The following is a 15,503-nucleotide window of genomic DNA, read 5'->3' on the forward strand; positions in this document are numbered from 1 at the left end:
TACTGTGCAGCCGTATTCATCGACCTGGCCAAGGCTTTCGACTCTGTCAATCACCACATTCTTATCGGCAGACTAAACAGCCTTGGTTTCTCAAATAACGGCATCACCTGGTTCACCAACTACTTCTCTGATAGAGTTCAGTGTGTCAAATCGGAGGGCCTGTTGTCCGGACCTCTGGCAGTCTCTATTGGGGGTGCCACAGGGTTCAATTCTCGGGCCGACTCTCTTCTCTGTATACATCAATGATGTCGCTCTTGCTGCTGGTGATTCTCTGATTCACCTCTACGCAGACGACACCATTCTGTATACTTCTGGCCCTTCTTTGAACACTGTGCTAACTTATCTCCAGATAAACTTCAATGCCATATAACTCTCCTTCCATGGCCTCCAACTGCTCTTAAACACAAATAAAACTAAATGGATGCTCTTCATCCGATCACTGCCCGCACCTGCATCACTACTCTGGACGGTTCTGACCTAGAATATGTGGACAACTACAAATACCTAGGTGTCTGGTTAGACTGTAAACTGTCCTTCCAGACCCACATTAAGCATCTCCAATCAAAATTAAATCTAGAATCACCTATTTCGCAACAAAGCATCCTTCACTCATGCTGCCAAACATACCCTCGTAAAACGGACTATCCTACCGAGCCTTGACTTCGGCAATGTCATTTACAAAATAGCATCCAACACTCTACTCAACAAAGTGGATGCAGTCTATCACAGTGCCATCCATTTTGTCACCAAAGCCCCATATACTACCCACCACTGCGACCTCTACGCTCTCCTTGGCTGGCCCTCGCTTCATACTCATCGCCAAACCCACTGGCTCCAGGTCATCTACAAGTCTTTTCTAAGTAAAGCCCCACCTTATCTCAGTCCACTGGTCACCATAGCAGCACCCACCCGCAGCACACGCTCCAGCAGGTATATTTCACTGGTCACACCCAAAGCCAATTCCTCTTTTGGTCACCTTTCCTTCAAGTTCTCTGCTGCCAATGACTGGAACGATCTGCAAAAGTTGCTGAGCTGGAGACTCTTATCTCCCTCACTAACTTCAAGCAACAGCTGTCAGAGCAGCTCACAGATCATTGCACCTGTGCATAGCCCATCTGTAAATAGCCCATCCAACTACCTTACCTCCCTTACCTCATTTGCTCACACTGTATATATACTTTTTTCCCTACTGTATTATTGTATGTTTGTTTATTCCATAATAAAAAATACCCCATAATGACAAAGTGAGCACATTATTCCATTTTTTTTCAAATATTTTGAAAATAAAATACATAAATATCTAATTTACATAAGTATTCCCACCCATTTGCTATGACACTTCAAGTTGAGCTCAAGTGCATCCAATTTCCTTTGATCATCCTTGAGATGTCGCTACAACTTTATTGGAGTCTACGTGTGGCCAATCCAATTGTTTGGACATGATTTAGAAAGAAACATACCTGTCTATATAAGGCCCCACAGTTGACAGTGCATGTCAGAGCAGGAACTATACCACGAAGTCCAAGGAACTGTCTGTAGGTCTCCTAGATAGAATTGTGATGAGGCATACATCTGGGGAAGGGAATAAAACAATTTCTAGAGTGTTTCCAAGAGCATGGTGGTCTCACTGGGAAATTGAAAAAATATGTAACTGCCCAGACTGCCTAGAGCTGGCCATCCGACCAAACTGAGCAACTGGGCAAGAAGGACCTTGGTCATGGAGTTGACCAAGAACCGAATGGTCGGCTCGCTGCCTCTCCGATCTTAGGTTGGTCCATCTGCTCCGTTCTCGAAGTGTGGTCTCCCTGAGATCCCGAGTTTGAGGGATCCCTTGTGCACGATTACCTAGGTCATCAGGAGCGGTCACCGAGTGAAGATTCACATCCCATCCCCGTCGCCAAATGTCGTGGAAATTTCCTTAATTACCAACTGATGAGAGAGCAAATCACACGAGTCAGAGTTATGCTTAATCTTCACATTTAATAATAATTAAGCTTTTGCAATAGCATTTTGACTTTCAACATTTCAGTATCTCTATTGAAAAGTTGAGAGTGCCTTACACAATGGCAAATGGGATCCTTTATAGTAAAGATCCACCCCTTCTAGACGACATGACAAAACACAGGTCTTAGAACTTACACAAAGAAAAAACCTTACTTCAGAGAGAATATCCACTAGTCAGACAGAGTGGGCTATAAATTATCGTTCAGTTTGGTCTCCTAAACAAAGCTCCTATCTCGTCCTTGGTACAAAATGGTACCAAGACATTACCCCCACCCTATGATATATATCAAATTGTAATTTAGATAGAACCAATTCTAAATACAACCAATCCTGGACAAACTCACGGAGAGGAGAGTGACCCTATAGGTCAACAAAGAGGAAGCATAGAATGATTCCAGACACTGTCACCCTCCTTTCCCCCCATGAGAAAAGTAGGGAGTCACTGCCACACCGAAAAGATATGTTTACACATGATGACCCCTTGACCTCTCCCCTCTCTGTGGCCCATGCAACTTAGTCCTGACATAGAACAGATAACTGCCAATGGCCACCACTATAGTACAACAAAATACATTCTTATGAGAAATAACTCATAAGCATATCATGAAAATAACACATCTTATCTATGTTACCCAACTAATTCTGATCATTCCACAACATTGGCCACTCTGACAGAACTACAGAGTTCCTTGGCTGAGATGGGAGAACCTGCCAGAAGGACAACCGTCGACTACAGCACTTCACCAATCTGGGCTTTATGGGAGAGTGGCCAGATGGAAGCCACTCCTGAGAAAAAGGCACATGATAGCACACCTGGTGTTTGCAAAAGGACACATGAAAAACTCTGAGATCATAAGGCAAAAGATTCTGTGGTCTGAGGAGACAAAGATTTAACACTTTGGCCTGAATGCAAATCATATCAAATTGATTTGTCACATACACATGGTTAGCAGATGTTAATGCGAGTGTAGCGAATTGCTTGTGCTTCTAGTTCCGACAATACAGTAATAACCAACGAGTAATCTAACCTAACAATTCCAAAACTACTACCTTATACACATAAGTGTAGAGGGATAAAGAATATATACATAAAGATATATGAATGAGTGATGGTACAGAAGGGCATAGGCAAGATGCAGTAGATGGTATTGAGTACAGTATATACATATGAGATGAGTAATGTAGGGTATGTAAACAAAGTGGCATAGTTTAAAGTGGCTAGTGATACATGTATTACATAAAGATGCAGTAGATGATATAGAGTACAGTATCAAATCAAATCAAATTTATTTATATAGCCCTTCGTACATCAGCTGATATCTCAAAGTGCTGTACAGAAACCCAGCCTAAAACCCCAAACGGCAAGCAATGCAGGTGTAGAAGCACGGTGGCTAGGAAAAACTCCCTAGAAAGGCCAAAACCTAGGAAGAAACCTAGAGAGGAACCAGGCTATGTGGGGTGGCCAGTCCTCTTCTGGCTGTGCCGGGTGGAGATTATAACAGAACATGGCCAAGATGTTCAAATGTTCATAAATGACCAGCATGGTCGAATAATAATAAGGCAGAACAGTTGAAACTGGAGCAGCAGCATGGCCAGGTGGACTGGGGACAGCAAGGAGTCATCATGTCAGGTAGTCTTGGGGCATGGTCCTAGGGCTCAGGTCAGTTGAAACTGGAACAGCAGCATGGCCAGGTGGACTGGGGACAGCAAGGAGTCATCATGTCAGGTAGTCCTGGGGCATGGTCCTAGGGCTCAGGTCCTCCGAGAGAGAGAAAGAAAGAGAGAAGGAGAGAATTAGAGAACGCACACTTAGATTCACACAGGACACCGAATAGGACAGGAGAAGTACTCCAGATATAACAAACTGACCCCAGCCCCCCGACACATAAACTACTGCAACATAAATACTGGAGGCTGAGACAGGAGGGGTCAGGAGACACTGTGGCCCCATCCGAGGACACCCCCGGACAGGGCCAAACAGGAAGGATATAACCCCACCCACTTTGCCAAAGCACAGCCCCCACACCACTAGAGGGATATCTTCAACCACCAACTTACCATCCTGAGACAAGGCTGAGTATAGCCCACAAAGATCTCCGCCACGGAGATGCATATACATATGCATATACATATGAGATGAGTGATGTAGGGTATGTAAACATTATATTAAGTAGCATTGTTTAAAGTGGCTAGTGATACATTTTTGATTGATACAATTTGATACAATTTCCATCAATTCCTATTATTAAAGTGGCTGGAGTTGAGTCAGTGTGTTGGCAGCAGCCACTCAATGTCAGTGGTGGCTGTTTAACAGTCTGATGGCCTTGAGATAGAAACTGTTTTTCAGTCTCTCAGTCCCTGCTTTGATGCACCTGTACTGACCTCGCCTTCTGGATGATAGCGGGGTGAACAGGCAGTGGCTCGGGTGGTTGTTGTCCTTGATGATCGTTATGGCCTTCCTGTGACAGGGGGGTGTAGGTGTCCTGGAGGGCAGGTAGTTTGCCCCCGGTGATGCGTTGTGCAGACCTCACTACCCTCTGGAGAGCCTTACGGTTGTGGGCGGAGCAGTTGCCGTACCAGGCGGTGATACAACCCGACAGGATGCTCTCGATTGTGCATCTGTAGTAGTTTGTGAGTGCTTTTGGTGACAAGCCAAATTTCTTCAGCCTCCTGAGGTTGAAGAGGCGCTGCTGCGCCTTCTTCACGACACTGTCTGTGTGGGTGGACCAATTCAGTTTGTCCGTGATGTGTACGCCGAGGAACTTAAAACTTACTACCCTCTCCACTACTGTCCCATCGATGTGGATAGGGGGGTGCTACCTCTGCTGTTTCCTGAAGTCCACAATCATCTCTTTTGTTTTGTTGACCCCCTCACCTCCTCCCTGTAGGCCGTCTCGTCGTTATGGGTAATCAAGCCTACCACTGTAGTGTCGTCCGCAAACTTGATGATTGAGTTGGAGGCGTGCATGGCCACACAGTCGTGGGTGAACAGGGAGTACAGGAGAGGGCTCAGAACGCACCCGTGTGGGGCCCCAGTGTTGAGGATCAGCGGGGTGGAGATGTTGTTACCTACCCTCACCACCTGGGGGCGGCCCGTCAGGAAGTCCAGTAGCCAGTTGCACAGGGCAGGGTTGAGACCCAGGGTCTCGAGCTTGATGACGAGTTTGGAGGGTACTATGGTGTTAAATGCTGAGCTGTAGTCGATGAACAGCATTCTCACATAGGTATTCCTCTTGTCCAGATGGGTTAGGGCAGTGTGCAGTGTGGTTGAGATTGTGTCGTCTGTGGACCTATTTGGGCGGTTTGGAGTGGGTCTAGGGTGTCAGGTAGGGTAGGGTGTAGGTGATATGGTCCTTGACTCGTCTCTCAAAGCACTTCATGATGACGGAAGTGAGTGCTACGGGGAGGTAGTCGTTTAGCTCAGTTACCGGAGAAAACAAGGCACAGCTCATTACCTGTCTAGCACCATCACTACCATAAAAGCATGGTGGTGGCAGCATCATGTTATGGGGATGCTTTTCAGCAGAAGGGACTGGGAGACTGGTAAGGATAGAGAGAACAATGAATGGAGCCATATACATGCACATCTTTGAGAACCTGCTTCAGATTGCAAACAACCTTAGACCTGGGGCAAAGATTTACGTTCCAACAGGACAATGACCCCAAGCATACAGCCAAAGTAACGCTGGAAAGTCCTCGAGTGGCCCAGCCAAAGCCCAGATTTGAATCCCATTGACAATCTGTGAAAAGACTTGGAGGATTTGTTCACCGCCACTCTCCCATCTAACTTAACAGAGCTTGAGAAAAATCTGCAAGGAAGAAAATGCCAAATGAAGATGTCCAAAACTGATACAGACAATCCCAAGATGATTCAAAGCTGTAGTCACAGCCAAAGGTGCTTCTACAAAGTATAAAGATTTATCAGATATTTCTGAATTTCATTTTCAATACATTTGCACAAATTTCTAAAAACATGTTCTCACTTCGTCATTATGAGGTATTGTGTGTAGATAGGTGGAAAAAGAATGTAATCCATTTTGAATCCAGGGTGTAATGCAACAAAATGTGGAATAAGTGAAGGGGTGCCTTCTGAAGGCACTCTACCCTTCAATTTATCACAATATTGTGTTCTTAACAGAAATCAGTATGCTACATAAGGATGTATTTTGTAGGACATTTTGTTGGTTGAGGATGGTTTGCTCATGTGTAGGTGAGGTTTGTTGTGCACGTCTGCTGATATTTCACCTCTAGTTAGACTTTCATTCTTAATCTTGATTCCTGTGTCCTTGGCTGTCCAGTTGTCAAGGCAACCATGCTGTCAGCAGGTTGGTTGTTGTTAGTGAATTGTGTGTTAGATCAGACATATTGGCTCACATTAGCTCATACTGTTCACATATGGCGCCGGCGGGAATATGACAAATATGACATTTACATACATTGCATTACGAAAGTATTCAGACCCCTTGACTTTTTCCATATTTTGTTACGTTACAGCCTTATTCTAAAATTGATTCAATATTTTTTTAAACAATATTAACAACAAAGCAAAAACAGGTTTATAATTTTTTTTGCAAATTTAGAACAAAACAACAACTCAGAAATACCTTATTTACATAAGTATTCAGACCCTTTGCTATGCAATTTGAAATTGAGCTCCTGTTTCCATTGATCATCCTTGAGATGTTTCTACAACTTGATTAGAGTAAGTTGAATTGATTGGACATGGTTTTCGAAAAGTCACACACCTATCTATATAAGGTCCCACAGTTGACAGTGCATGTCAGAGCAGAAACCAAGCCATGAGGTCGAAGGAATTGCTCTAGGCACAGGATTGTGTCTAGACACAGATCTGGGGAAGGGAACCAAAAAATGTCTACAGCATTGAAGGTCCCCAAGAACACAGTGGCTTCCATCATTCTTAAATAAACATTTTAATACATTTGCTCAAATTTCTAAAAACGATTTTTGCTTTGTCGTTGTGCGGTATTGTGTTTAGATTAATGAGGGGGAAAAAACGATTGAATCCATTTTAGAGTAAGACTGTAACGTAACAACATGTGGAAATAGTCGAGGGGTCTGAACACTTTCCGAATGCACTACAACCATTTACACCCCTTTCTGGGTACGTTTCTCAGAGCTTTCCACATCTGGATTGTGCAATATTTTCCCATTATTCATTTCAAAATTCTTCAAGCTCTGTCGAATTGGTTGTTGATCAGCCATTTTAAGGTCTTGCCGTAGATTTTCAAGTAGAATTAAGTCCAAACTGTAACTCTGCATCTCAGGAACAGTCACTGTCTTCTTGGTTTGCAACTCCAGTGTAGATTTGGCCTTGTGTTTTAGGTTACGGCCCTGCTGAAAAATTTGTCTCCCAGTGTCTGGTGGAAAGCCGACTGAAGCAGGTTTTCCTCTAGGATTTTGCCTGTGCTTAGCCACCACAATGGCCAAACATAACACTTTGTATTCAGAACAAAAAGTTAATTGCTTTGCCTCATTTTTTTAAATATCACTTTATTGTGGCTCTGATTTCCTTCCCCTGGGGAATTCCCTGTGCCACTCTGCAGAGGAGAGGAATGTCACATTACTGTTTGTTTGTGTGACGGGAGTCCGATACTGCAGTCCGGTCCCACTGGGACTGACTCCGTGTCCTTCACTAGCATTTTGTCTATGAATAATGCATTAGTACAATAAATGATCTCATCAATTATATAATTTGTATGCATAATGATTTTACATATGTTCTTTAATGGAGTGAAAAAAAAGACAAGTTGGTTTCTCTTTAAAATACACATTTTTCTTTCTGGCTCATGTTGATTATGTAATCTAACCACTGGTAAAGGTATAGTGTACATACTTATCAAAGAATGTATTGAAAACTGCACAGTACTGTATGCATAACATTAAATACCCCGAACACATTTATCATGATTGTAGCTGTCAATAAATCAGAAGGTTCATCCATCAGTCACAGTACAGTGAGTTCCTCTCAGGCTGGCTGGGCTGCCATCACACACTGCATGAATGGAGCATCTTCTGATGCATCTCTTCACGTGCAGTCCCTCTGCTCCTGCTCCTGACCCTGGCAACCCAACAGCCCATTGAAACACATGAGCCAGCAAATCTGCCCTCATGTCGTAGTCTCTCCATCTCCATCAGCTAGCTTTGCACTTCTGCTCATCCCCATGTGCTATATTAGGGCCAGCTGGGATGTTGACTGTCTGGGAATGCATGCTTCCATACTGTGTGGGAAACCTCCCGAACAGTCAGCTGAGTAGAGTTGAGCTCTCTCTCCCATTCGGTCTTTCTCTCACTCAAATTGCATGAGGGTTTCTCCATTTCTCCCCCTACCTCCATTCCTTTTCTCACAGCTTTTATTTATCCCTTCTTCCTCCCTCTCTACTTCCTCATTCTCTCCTCTGCTGAGCCTCAGCTCCAGGCAGAGCTCCAAGCCCAGATTTACAGCCATGAGCTTCATGCAGAAAGAGGCTTTGAGATGAAAGAGTCTGAGACAGTCAGACGGAGCACACAGAGAGAGAAAGATAATCACAGACTGAGAAAGCGTTGAAAGAGAAAGACATGAAAATGTGCTTTGCAGTGTGTACTACCATGTCTGCTTTGTAGTGTGTACTACCATGTCTGCTTTGTAGTGTCAGGTTATTTCTCTTGATAGAAATTGTAATTTTCCATCCATTTTTACGATTGGACTATTTTCAATGCCAAGGCTCAGTTTGGTAGGCTACCGCTTGTCCTCTGTAAGGTGTCCATGGTCAAGGTCACAGAGGGCTCACCATGTTGAGCGGAACTGAGCACGGTATTCTCCCCAGTCCATTGGTGGTGTGATGATCCCTGACCCTGTGTGGCTGATGCAACTAACACACTAATGTCTGACGCTCGGGCAGGCCCCAGTAATGATGCCATTAACCTCATGTATTTATAGAACACCGGTGCACCTTTCATAAAGGAGCACAATGACTCTTCAGCGGGACTCTTCTCTCCCTAGAGAGAGAAAGAGAGATAAATATATAAAAATAGAGGGGTGGCAGAGAGAGAAAGGGGGAAAGAGAGAGTGGAGATAGAGAGATAATGAGGAACATGTGGAGAGAGGGAAGGATAGAGAGAAAGATGGAGAAAGGGAACAAGGGAGGCAGGTTGGCGCCTGGAGCTACCAAGGACCCACTGTGGCGTCTGTAACCTATGAGTTTCAGATTGTACACATAAGGCTGAAAATGGTTATTGACAAAGTATCAAACACTGTGTATACTGACATGATTATTAATGTCAACAATGAGTCAAGCACATGGTTGAACCAGAAAGAGCAACAGGTTCTATACATGTTTAATCCAAATGTCTTGCGCTGGTATTTCCTGTTATGTCTCCTCTCCTGTTTCTCCAGCCTTGCCCTTCATCCTGAGAGGTCACTGGTGGCAACAGGTCAGGTGGGGAAGGAGCCCTACATCTGTGTGTGGGACACCTTCAGTGCACAGACCATCTCTATCCTCAAGGACGGACACTCCCATGGGGTGGCCTGCCTGGCTTTCAGCGCAGATGGACAGGTGAGACACACACCACCTCATGCCAGCAAGCATGCACACAAGCAGACGTACACACACACACACACAAACACACACACAGCCAAGCACGCACCACTTCACACACACACTTTACCTCACGTATACAGGCACACATGCACACCTCTCATCCACCTTTTCTCTGAGTGGATGGGTTCCTGTACTATCACCCTGTTACCAAGGCAAATCTGTTTGATGATCTGAGTCTGACTGAAAAACAACAATACTCTGACACACAGCAATGTGAATGCTCCATCATTGAAGGGTCATAATTCATAGATTTCTCCCAATTATATCATATGTAAATGTGCCTTATGTCTCACATAGCCTATAGCCATGGGAATGGTATTGTGATGGTGGGTTGCTGAGAAGTGAAGCCTGCTGGGTAACTGTGCAGGTTGGGGATGATATACGGCTCTGCCATGAATCATGATGGCCCATGTTTACTGGGGGGAATGCTGGGACAGCACCAGTCTCCTATGACCTTTGGCTTGATGTATGGGGCTCCGTGAGAGTCTCCTACAGCAGCAGCAGCCTGTTGACGTCCCCCATACAAGACCAGTAGGCTACACACAGGAAAGATTGAAGGGGAAAGGGAGGGGATGGAGGGAGGGAGGGAAGGGCAGGAAGGAAGGGCAGGAAGGAAGGAAGGAAGGCTGCTGTTGTCATTGCCTTCATTGTGGTTTTGGAGTTGACAAATGCAATGTCATGTCAGAGGAGGCTGCGACTGGTGAAGAATGAGAATGTGTCTGGGATGGAGAGGGAGGGGGAGAAAGGGTGGGTGAGTAGAGCCATGGCTAATGCTACCAGGGCTAATGCAACAAGTCTTATCACCTCCTGCCACTGGCCACCAGTCCACATTACTGCTACACTGTAATGGAGACCAACCAGGGAGGGGCAGTAAACAAGGTTTACCTCAGACCCTTAGTCAATCATAAAGACATTTAGGCCTTTTCATTTTATTAGCTCCATTCTGAAATGCATTAAATGGCTGATTTCTTGGAAACCCCTGTGGGTAGAGCAGGTAAACAACTCTGGGAGATGTCATATAACACAGATGGATGTCTTGTTTGGTTGGGATTTAAATGGGTTTGTGGATGAATGGTTGTGGCAAACCACAAATATGACAAAACATGTCTTCCTGCTGAAAAGAGAATGTATTCTCTTTCACTGAAATGTATTAATGAATGGAAACACACATTACCGTTTCATTGTAAAGTCAACAGCACATCAGGTCAACTAACATTTGGCATTCATCTCCTCTCTTTTGTAGTCAGTAGAATGGCCCATACTTATTTTATATTGGAGCATCAAATCTGAAATATCCCTACATTTAGGTCTAATTTATTTTCTATCTAATGTTTCATTGTCACCCCAATATTCACCCGGAGACAGTTGTCCAAATGTTCCTAAAGGCCAAACTCTTTTGTCTAAGTCATAAAATGGGTAATTAACAATTAACTCGCTGAATGGTAATTGACGCCAGACTAATTGAAAACAATTTGCATTCCATTCCTTTCTACAGCCGATGTGTTACAATAAAGAAGGCTTTTTGAATAGTGCTGTTTAAGGTCCTACTGTATTTTATGCACATGTCTGCACTGCCTGTGTGCGTCTCTGCAGCTGTCACATAGAACAATTCTGTCATATGTCCCGTCATAGAGATACATTGATTATGAAAATCGGACTATTTGCCTCCATTTACAGTACATTAGTTAAGATGTATTCCTCTTCCTCCATTAAATAGAAACAGTCTCTCTCCTTTATTCGCAGATTAATTCATGGTTTCCCCATTTTCTCAATTTCAGCGGCTGGCTTCTGTGGGGCTGGATGCCAAAAATACAGTGTCTGTTTGGGACTGGAAGAAAGGAAAGGTTCTGGCCACTGCGACAGGACATTCAGACAGGGTAAGCTGTTGCATGTTGGCATTTGAGTGTGTGTACGTTGTGTATTGATTCAGGTGTAGTGAGTACACATGTGAGTACACAGTGTGTGTGCGACATGGCGTTCTGTGTGAAGGACAGGAAATGCATGTGTGTTAATGGCTTGGCTGTCTTTCAGATCTTCGATATATCTTGGGATCCCTTTCAGCAGAACCGGCTGGTGAGCTGTGGGGTAAAACACATAAAGGTGAGCTTCACAATAACAACACGGTCTGCTCTGTGCTGTCCAGTCAGTCCATACATTACCTTTGAGCCAAGTTCAAAAATAACATATGAGAAGCTATCAATGTTGAGATGGGTTACCCTCACTCAGTGCAGCCGGGCATCAGTCTATTCAAGTTATTGAACATGTCATACGTTTATACGGTTGTTGTTAAAAGCTGCCTTTGGAACAACCTCATAAACAATATGACATGTTGTCAGTGGAGGAGTAAGTAGGGCGCTATCAGATATTCTAGCAGTAGAATGAGAAAGTGGTGTTAGGGGGACTGGGGCATATTGTTTTCAATGGGTATGCGTGAAGAGCAGTTGGAGGACGCCAGTTTCTATTCAGTCAAAAGCAGTAATCTGTTCTGTCATTCCCCTCCGGAAGGGCTGTCTCCTACTGTACACACAAGCACACAAACACACACACACACACACACACACACATGCACAAAAAAACACACAACACTGAACTTACAGAAGAGCCCTCAGTTTACAATAAATATGTAAATACATATGCCTCACACACAGTAGCAATGGACAATCAGTTTTCTTGTTGTTTTGTTTGTATATATATCAATATATTTATGCATATCCAGTTATGGTACTAGAACTAAATAGTTGAGCCTATTGTGCCTTTTGGCCATAAAACAGCTTTCATGGACAGGGAATCTTCTTAACTGACCGCTGTGAGCTTTATTAGAAATAAGCCCCATGCTATCTACCCTGAGGTGATCAGGCTGGCAAATGAGCAGTCGTAATTTAGAGCAACGGTTCTCCAAACGCACTGTGACAGCAGCTGATCTCTGAGCTCATGTTCTCTCTCTCTCTACCCTCTATCCTTTCCTGTCATCATCCACCTTATGTTCTTTTTTCTTTCCTTCCATTGCCTTTTTATCCACCTTTCTCTTCACCTCTCTAATTATCTTGCTTTGCCTTTCCTTCCCCTACCTATGCCTACTTGTACATCTCTCTCATTTCCTGTCTCATCTCTCCTTCTCCTTTCACTCGCTTCCCCCTCTCCATGTCTCTAGTTCTGGGCTCTCTGTGGCAATGCGTTGACGCCCAAACGGGGGATATTCGGGAAGACGGGGGATCTACAGACCATTTTGTGTGTGGCATCGGCTAAAGATGATGTCACATACTCTGGGGCGTTGAATGGGGATATCTACGTGTGGAAAGGACTGAACCTTTTACGCACGGTGCAAGCCGCTCATGGAGTGAGTGAAATACGTCACTCTAATTCTCAAGACCCATTGATTGTACACTTCCAGACATCCAAACACACGCTCCAGCTAAACCCCATCCCTCTCATGCCTATAATCTCTTACACCCCTACACTGAAGCAACTCAATCCCCCTTACTCAATTCTCCTTCCCTCCCTCTGCATCCCTACCCTGAAACCTTCTTTGTAAATCTCTAAGGCCTTTAAAAGCATTGAAAATAATGATTTTGCCCCCTTTTTGTGTCTCCAATACGGAAATAGACTTTTGACCCACATTCCTATTGAAATCATATTCCTTTCCAAGTACCTTTTTCTATGCACAGAACCGTTTGATAATCCCCCTGCCTATGACTAAAGTTGACTGCACTGTGTGTAGGCTGGGATCTTCAGCATGTATGCCTGTGAGGAGGGCTTCGCCACGGGGGGACGTGACGGTTGTGTCAGGCTTTGGGATCTGGACTTCAAGCCTATCACCAAGATCGACCTTCGGGAGGCTGAGCAGGGGTATAAAGGTAGGCCTCAGGAACCTGGTTTAACTACCAGCTCTTGGTGATAATATATAATGGTTCTAATTAAAAAGCCAATTGCATAAGCTAATGATGCTAAAGTTAGTGCAAGACTTATATCCCCAAGTCACACTTCTGATCATCCCAAACAATGAGGCTTTAAAGTCAATGGCCTCATGACAAGTTGCAATTTATTTGGGGTATTTCTTTCTGGTATTCACCTCTTTCTTTGCATTCTTGTCAAAATGTGGGAATGCAGTTTGTAACCCCGACTGCATACAGATGAAATGTGATATGTCCATGTTGGTTGGCTCTACCTGTGATGTATGATCATACAGTAACATATCGCAATATCATTTTGGACGACATTATACTGAACAAAAATATAAACACAACATGTAAAGTGTTTCATGAGTTGAAATAAAAGATCCCAGAAATTTTCCAAACGCACAAATAGTTTATTTCTCTCAAATGGTGTGCACAAATTTGTTTCCATCCCTGTTAGTGAGCATTTCTACTTTGCCAAGATTATCCATCCACCTGATAGGTGTGGCATATCAAGAAGCTGATTAAACAGCATGATCATTAAACATGTGTTACTTGTGCTGGGGACAATAAAAGGCCACTCTAAAATGTACGGTTTTGTCACACAACACAATGCCACAGATGTCTCAAGTTTTGAGCAAGCGTGCAATTGCATGCTGACTGCAGGAATGTCCACTAGAGATGCCAGAAAATTGAATGTTCATTTATTAACCATAAGCTGCCTCCAACGTCGTTTTAGAGAATTGGACAGTACATCCAACCGGCCTCACAACCGCAAAACCATGTGTAACCATGCCAGCACAGGACCTCCACATCAGCCATCTTCATCTGCGGGATGGTCTGAGACCAGCCACTCAGAAATCTGATGAAACTGTGGGTTTACACAACCAAATACTTTCTGCACAAACTATCAGAAACAATCTAAGGGAAGCTCATCTGCGTGCCTCATCGTCCTCAGCAGGGTCTTGACCTGACTGCAATTTTGCATCGTAACTGACGTCAGTGGCAAATGCACACCTTCAATGGCCACTGGCACGCTGGAGAAGTATGCTCTTCGCGGATGAATCCCGGTTTCAACTGTACCAGGGTGATGGCAGGCAGCGTGTATGGCGTTGTGTGGGTGAGCGGTTTACTGTTGTCATAGTTCTGGGGTTATGGTATGGGCAGGCATAAGCTAAGGGCAATAAACACAATTATAGAATCGGAAAAATCGCAATACATATCGTATCGGCAGCTATGTATCGTGATAATATTGTATCGTGAGGTCCATGGCAATTTCCAGCCCTATTCTGTCAATACTTGAATTTATACAGACAGGAGCAGGTGTGAAGGTAGCATGGGGCTAAATGGCTGGTAAGTGTTAGCCCTCTCATCTATTAAACATCACAGTCTAAGCTGTGTGCATTTGCAGGCAGGCCCTTCATAGGCTTGTGGGGGACGTCAGGGGCCACAGCTGATCAAACCATGTCATAGTCTGCATGTTTGTGCTTGTCCCTGGGGTATGATGGGTAATTAGGGTAGCTGGGTGATGGAGAGACAGAGGATAAGAGGCACATCCTTATGAGGAGATCCATCTAAGCACACAGGGTTGTGTGTGCACTGTGCTGTCTATAGATTTAAGGGTCAGAGTCCACGCTTCTGTGGCAGAGGTGTGTGAGTAGGTCGATCCAGACACTGATGTATTTGTACAGAGGGTAAAATACTGTAACATGGGATAATGTGTAGGTCACTTCAGTCAGTGTGTTTGTGCTGCCCAATAGAGGCCGATGTGTGTTTAGCTCATTGAGAGCCCTGCCATGATGATTTATTAGCCTGTGGATGTATCATTGACATCTGTTGACTGGGAACAGATACAGAGGACAGAGAGAGAGACCGACAGAGAGACCGCTAAGTTCAAATATGCCACTCATCCATTTCCATTCATCTGAGCCAGAGCAGGCCATGTTAGTCCAATTAGACAGAGAAACGAAAGATGGTTATATTCTAGGGGCCTGAGAGAGTTTGACTG

General features: G+C 44.3%; 1 protein-coding gene across 1 annotated transcript in view; it reads left to right on the forward strand.

Moving 5' to 3' along the window:
- Positions 1-15,503, forward strand: part of LOC109898880 (echinoderm microtubule-associated protein-like 6) — a 91,438-nt gene that overhangs the window by 23,027 nt on the left and 52,908 nt on the right. The window contains exons 2-6 of the mRNA XM_031835606.1: positions 9,398-9,557; positions 11,381-11,479; positions 11,634-11,702; positions 12,754-12,939; positions 13,321-13,456. Of these exons, the coding sequence (XP_031691466.1) occupies positions 9,398-9,557; positions 11,381-11,479; positions 11,634-11,702; positions 12,754-12,939; positions 13,321-13,456 (650 nt within the window). The remainder of the gene's footprint in view (positions 1-9,397; positions 9,558-11,380; positions 11,480-11,633; positions 11,703-12,753; positions 12,940-13,320; positions 13,457-15,503) is intronic.

Source organism: Oncorhynchus kisutch, linkage group LG11 (genome assembly GCF_002021735.2).
Source record: "Oncorhynchus kisutch isolate 150728-3 linkage group LG11, Okis_V2, whole genome shotgun sequence".
NCBI classification, from domain to species: domain Eukaryota; kingdom Metazoa; phylum Chordata; class Actinopteri; order Salmoniformes; family Salmonidae; genus Oncorhynchus; species Oncorhynchus kisutch.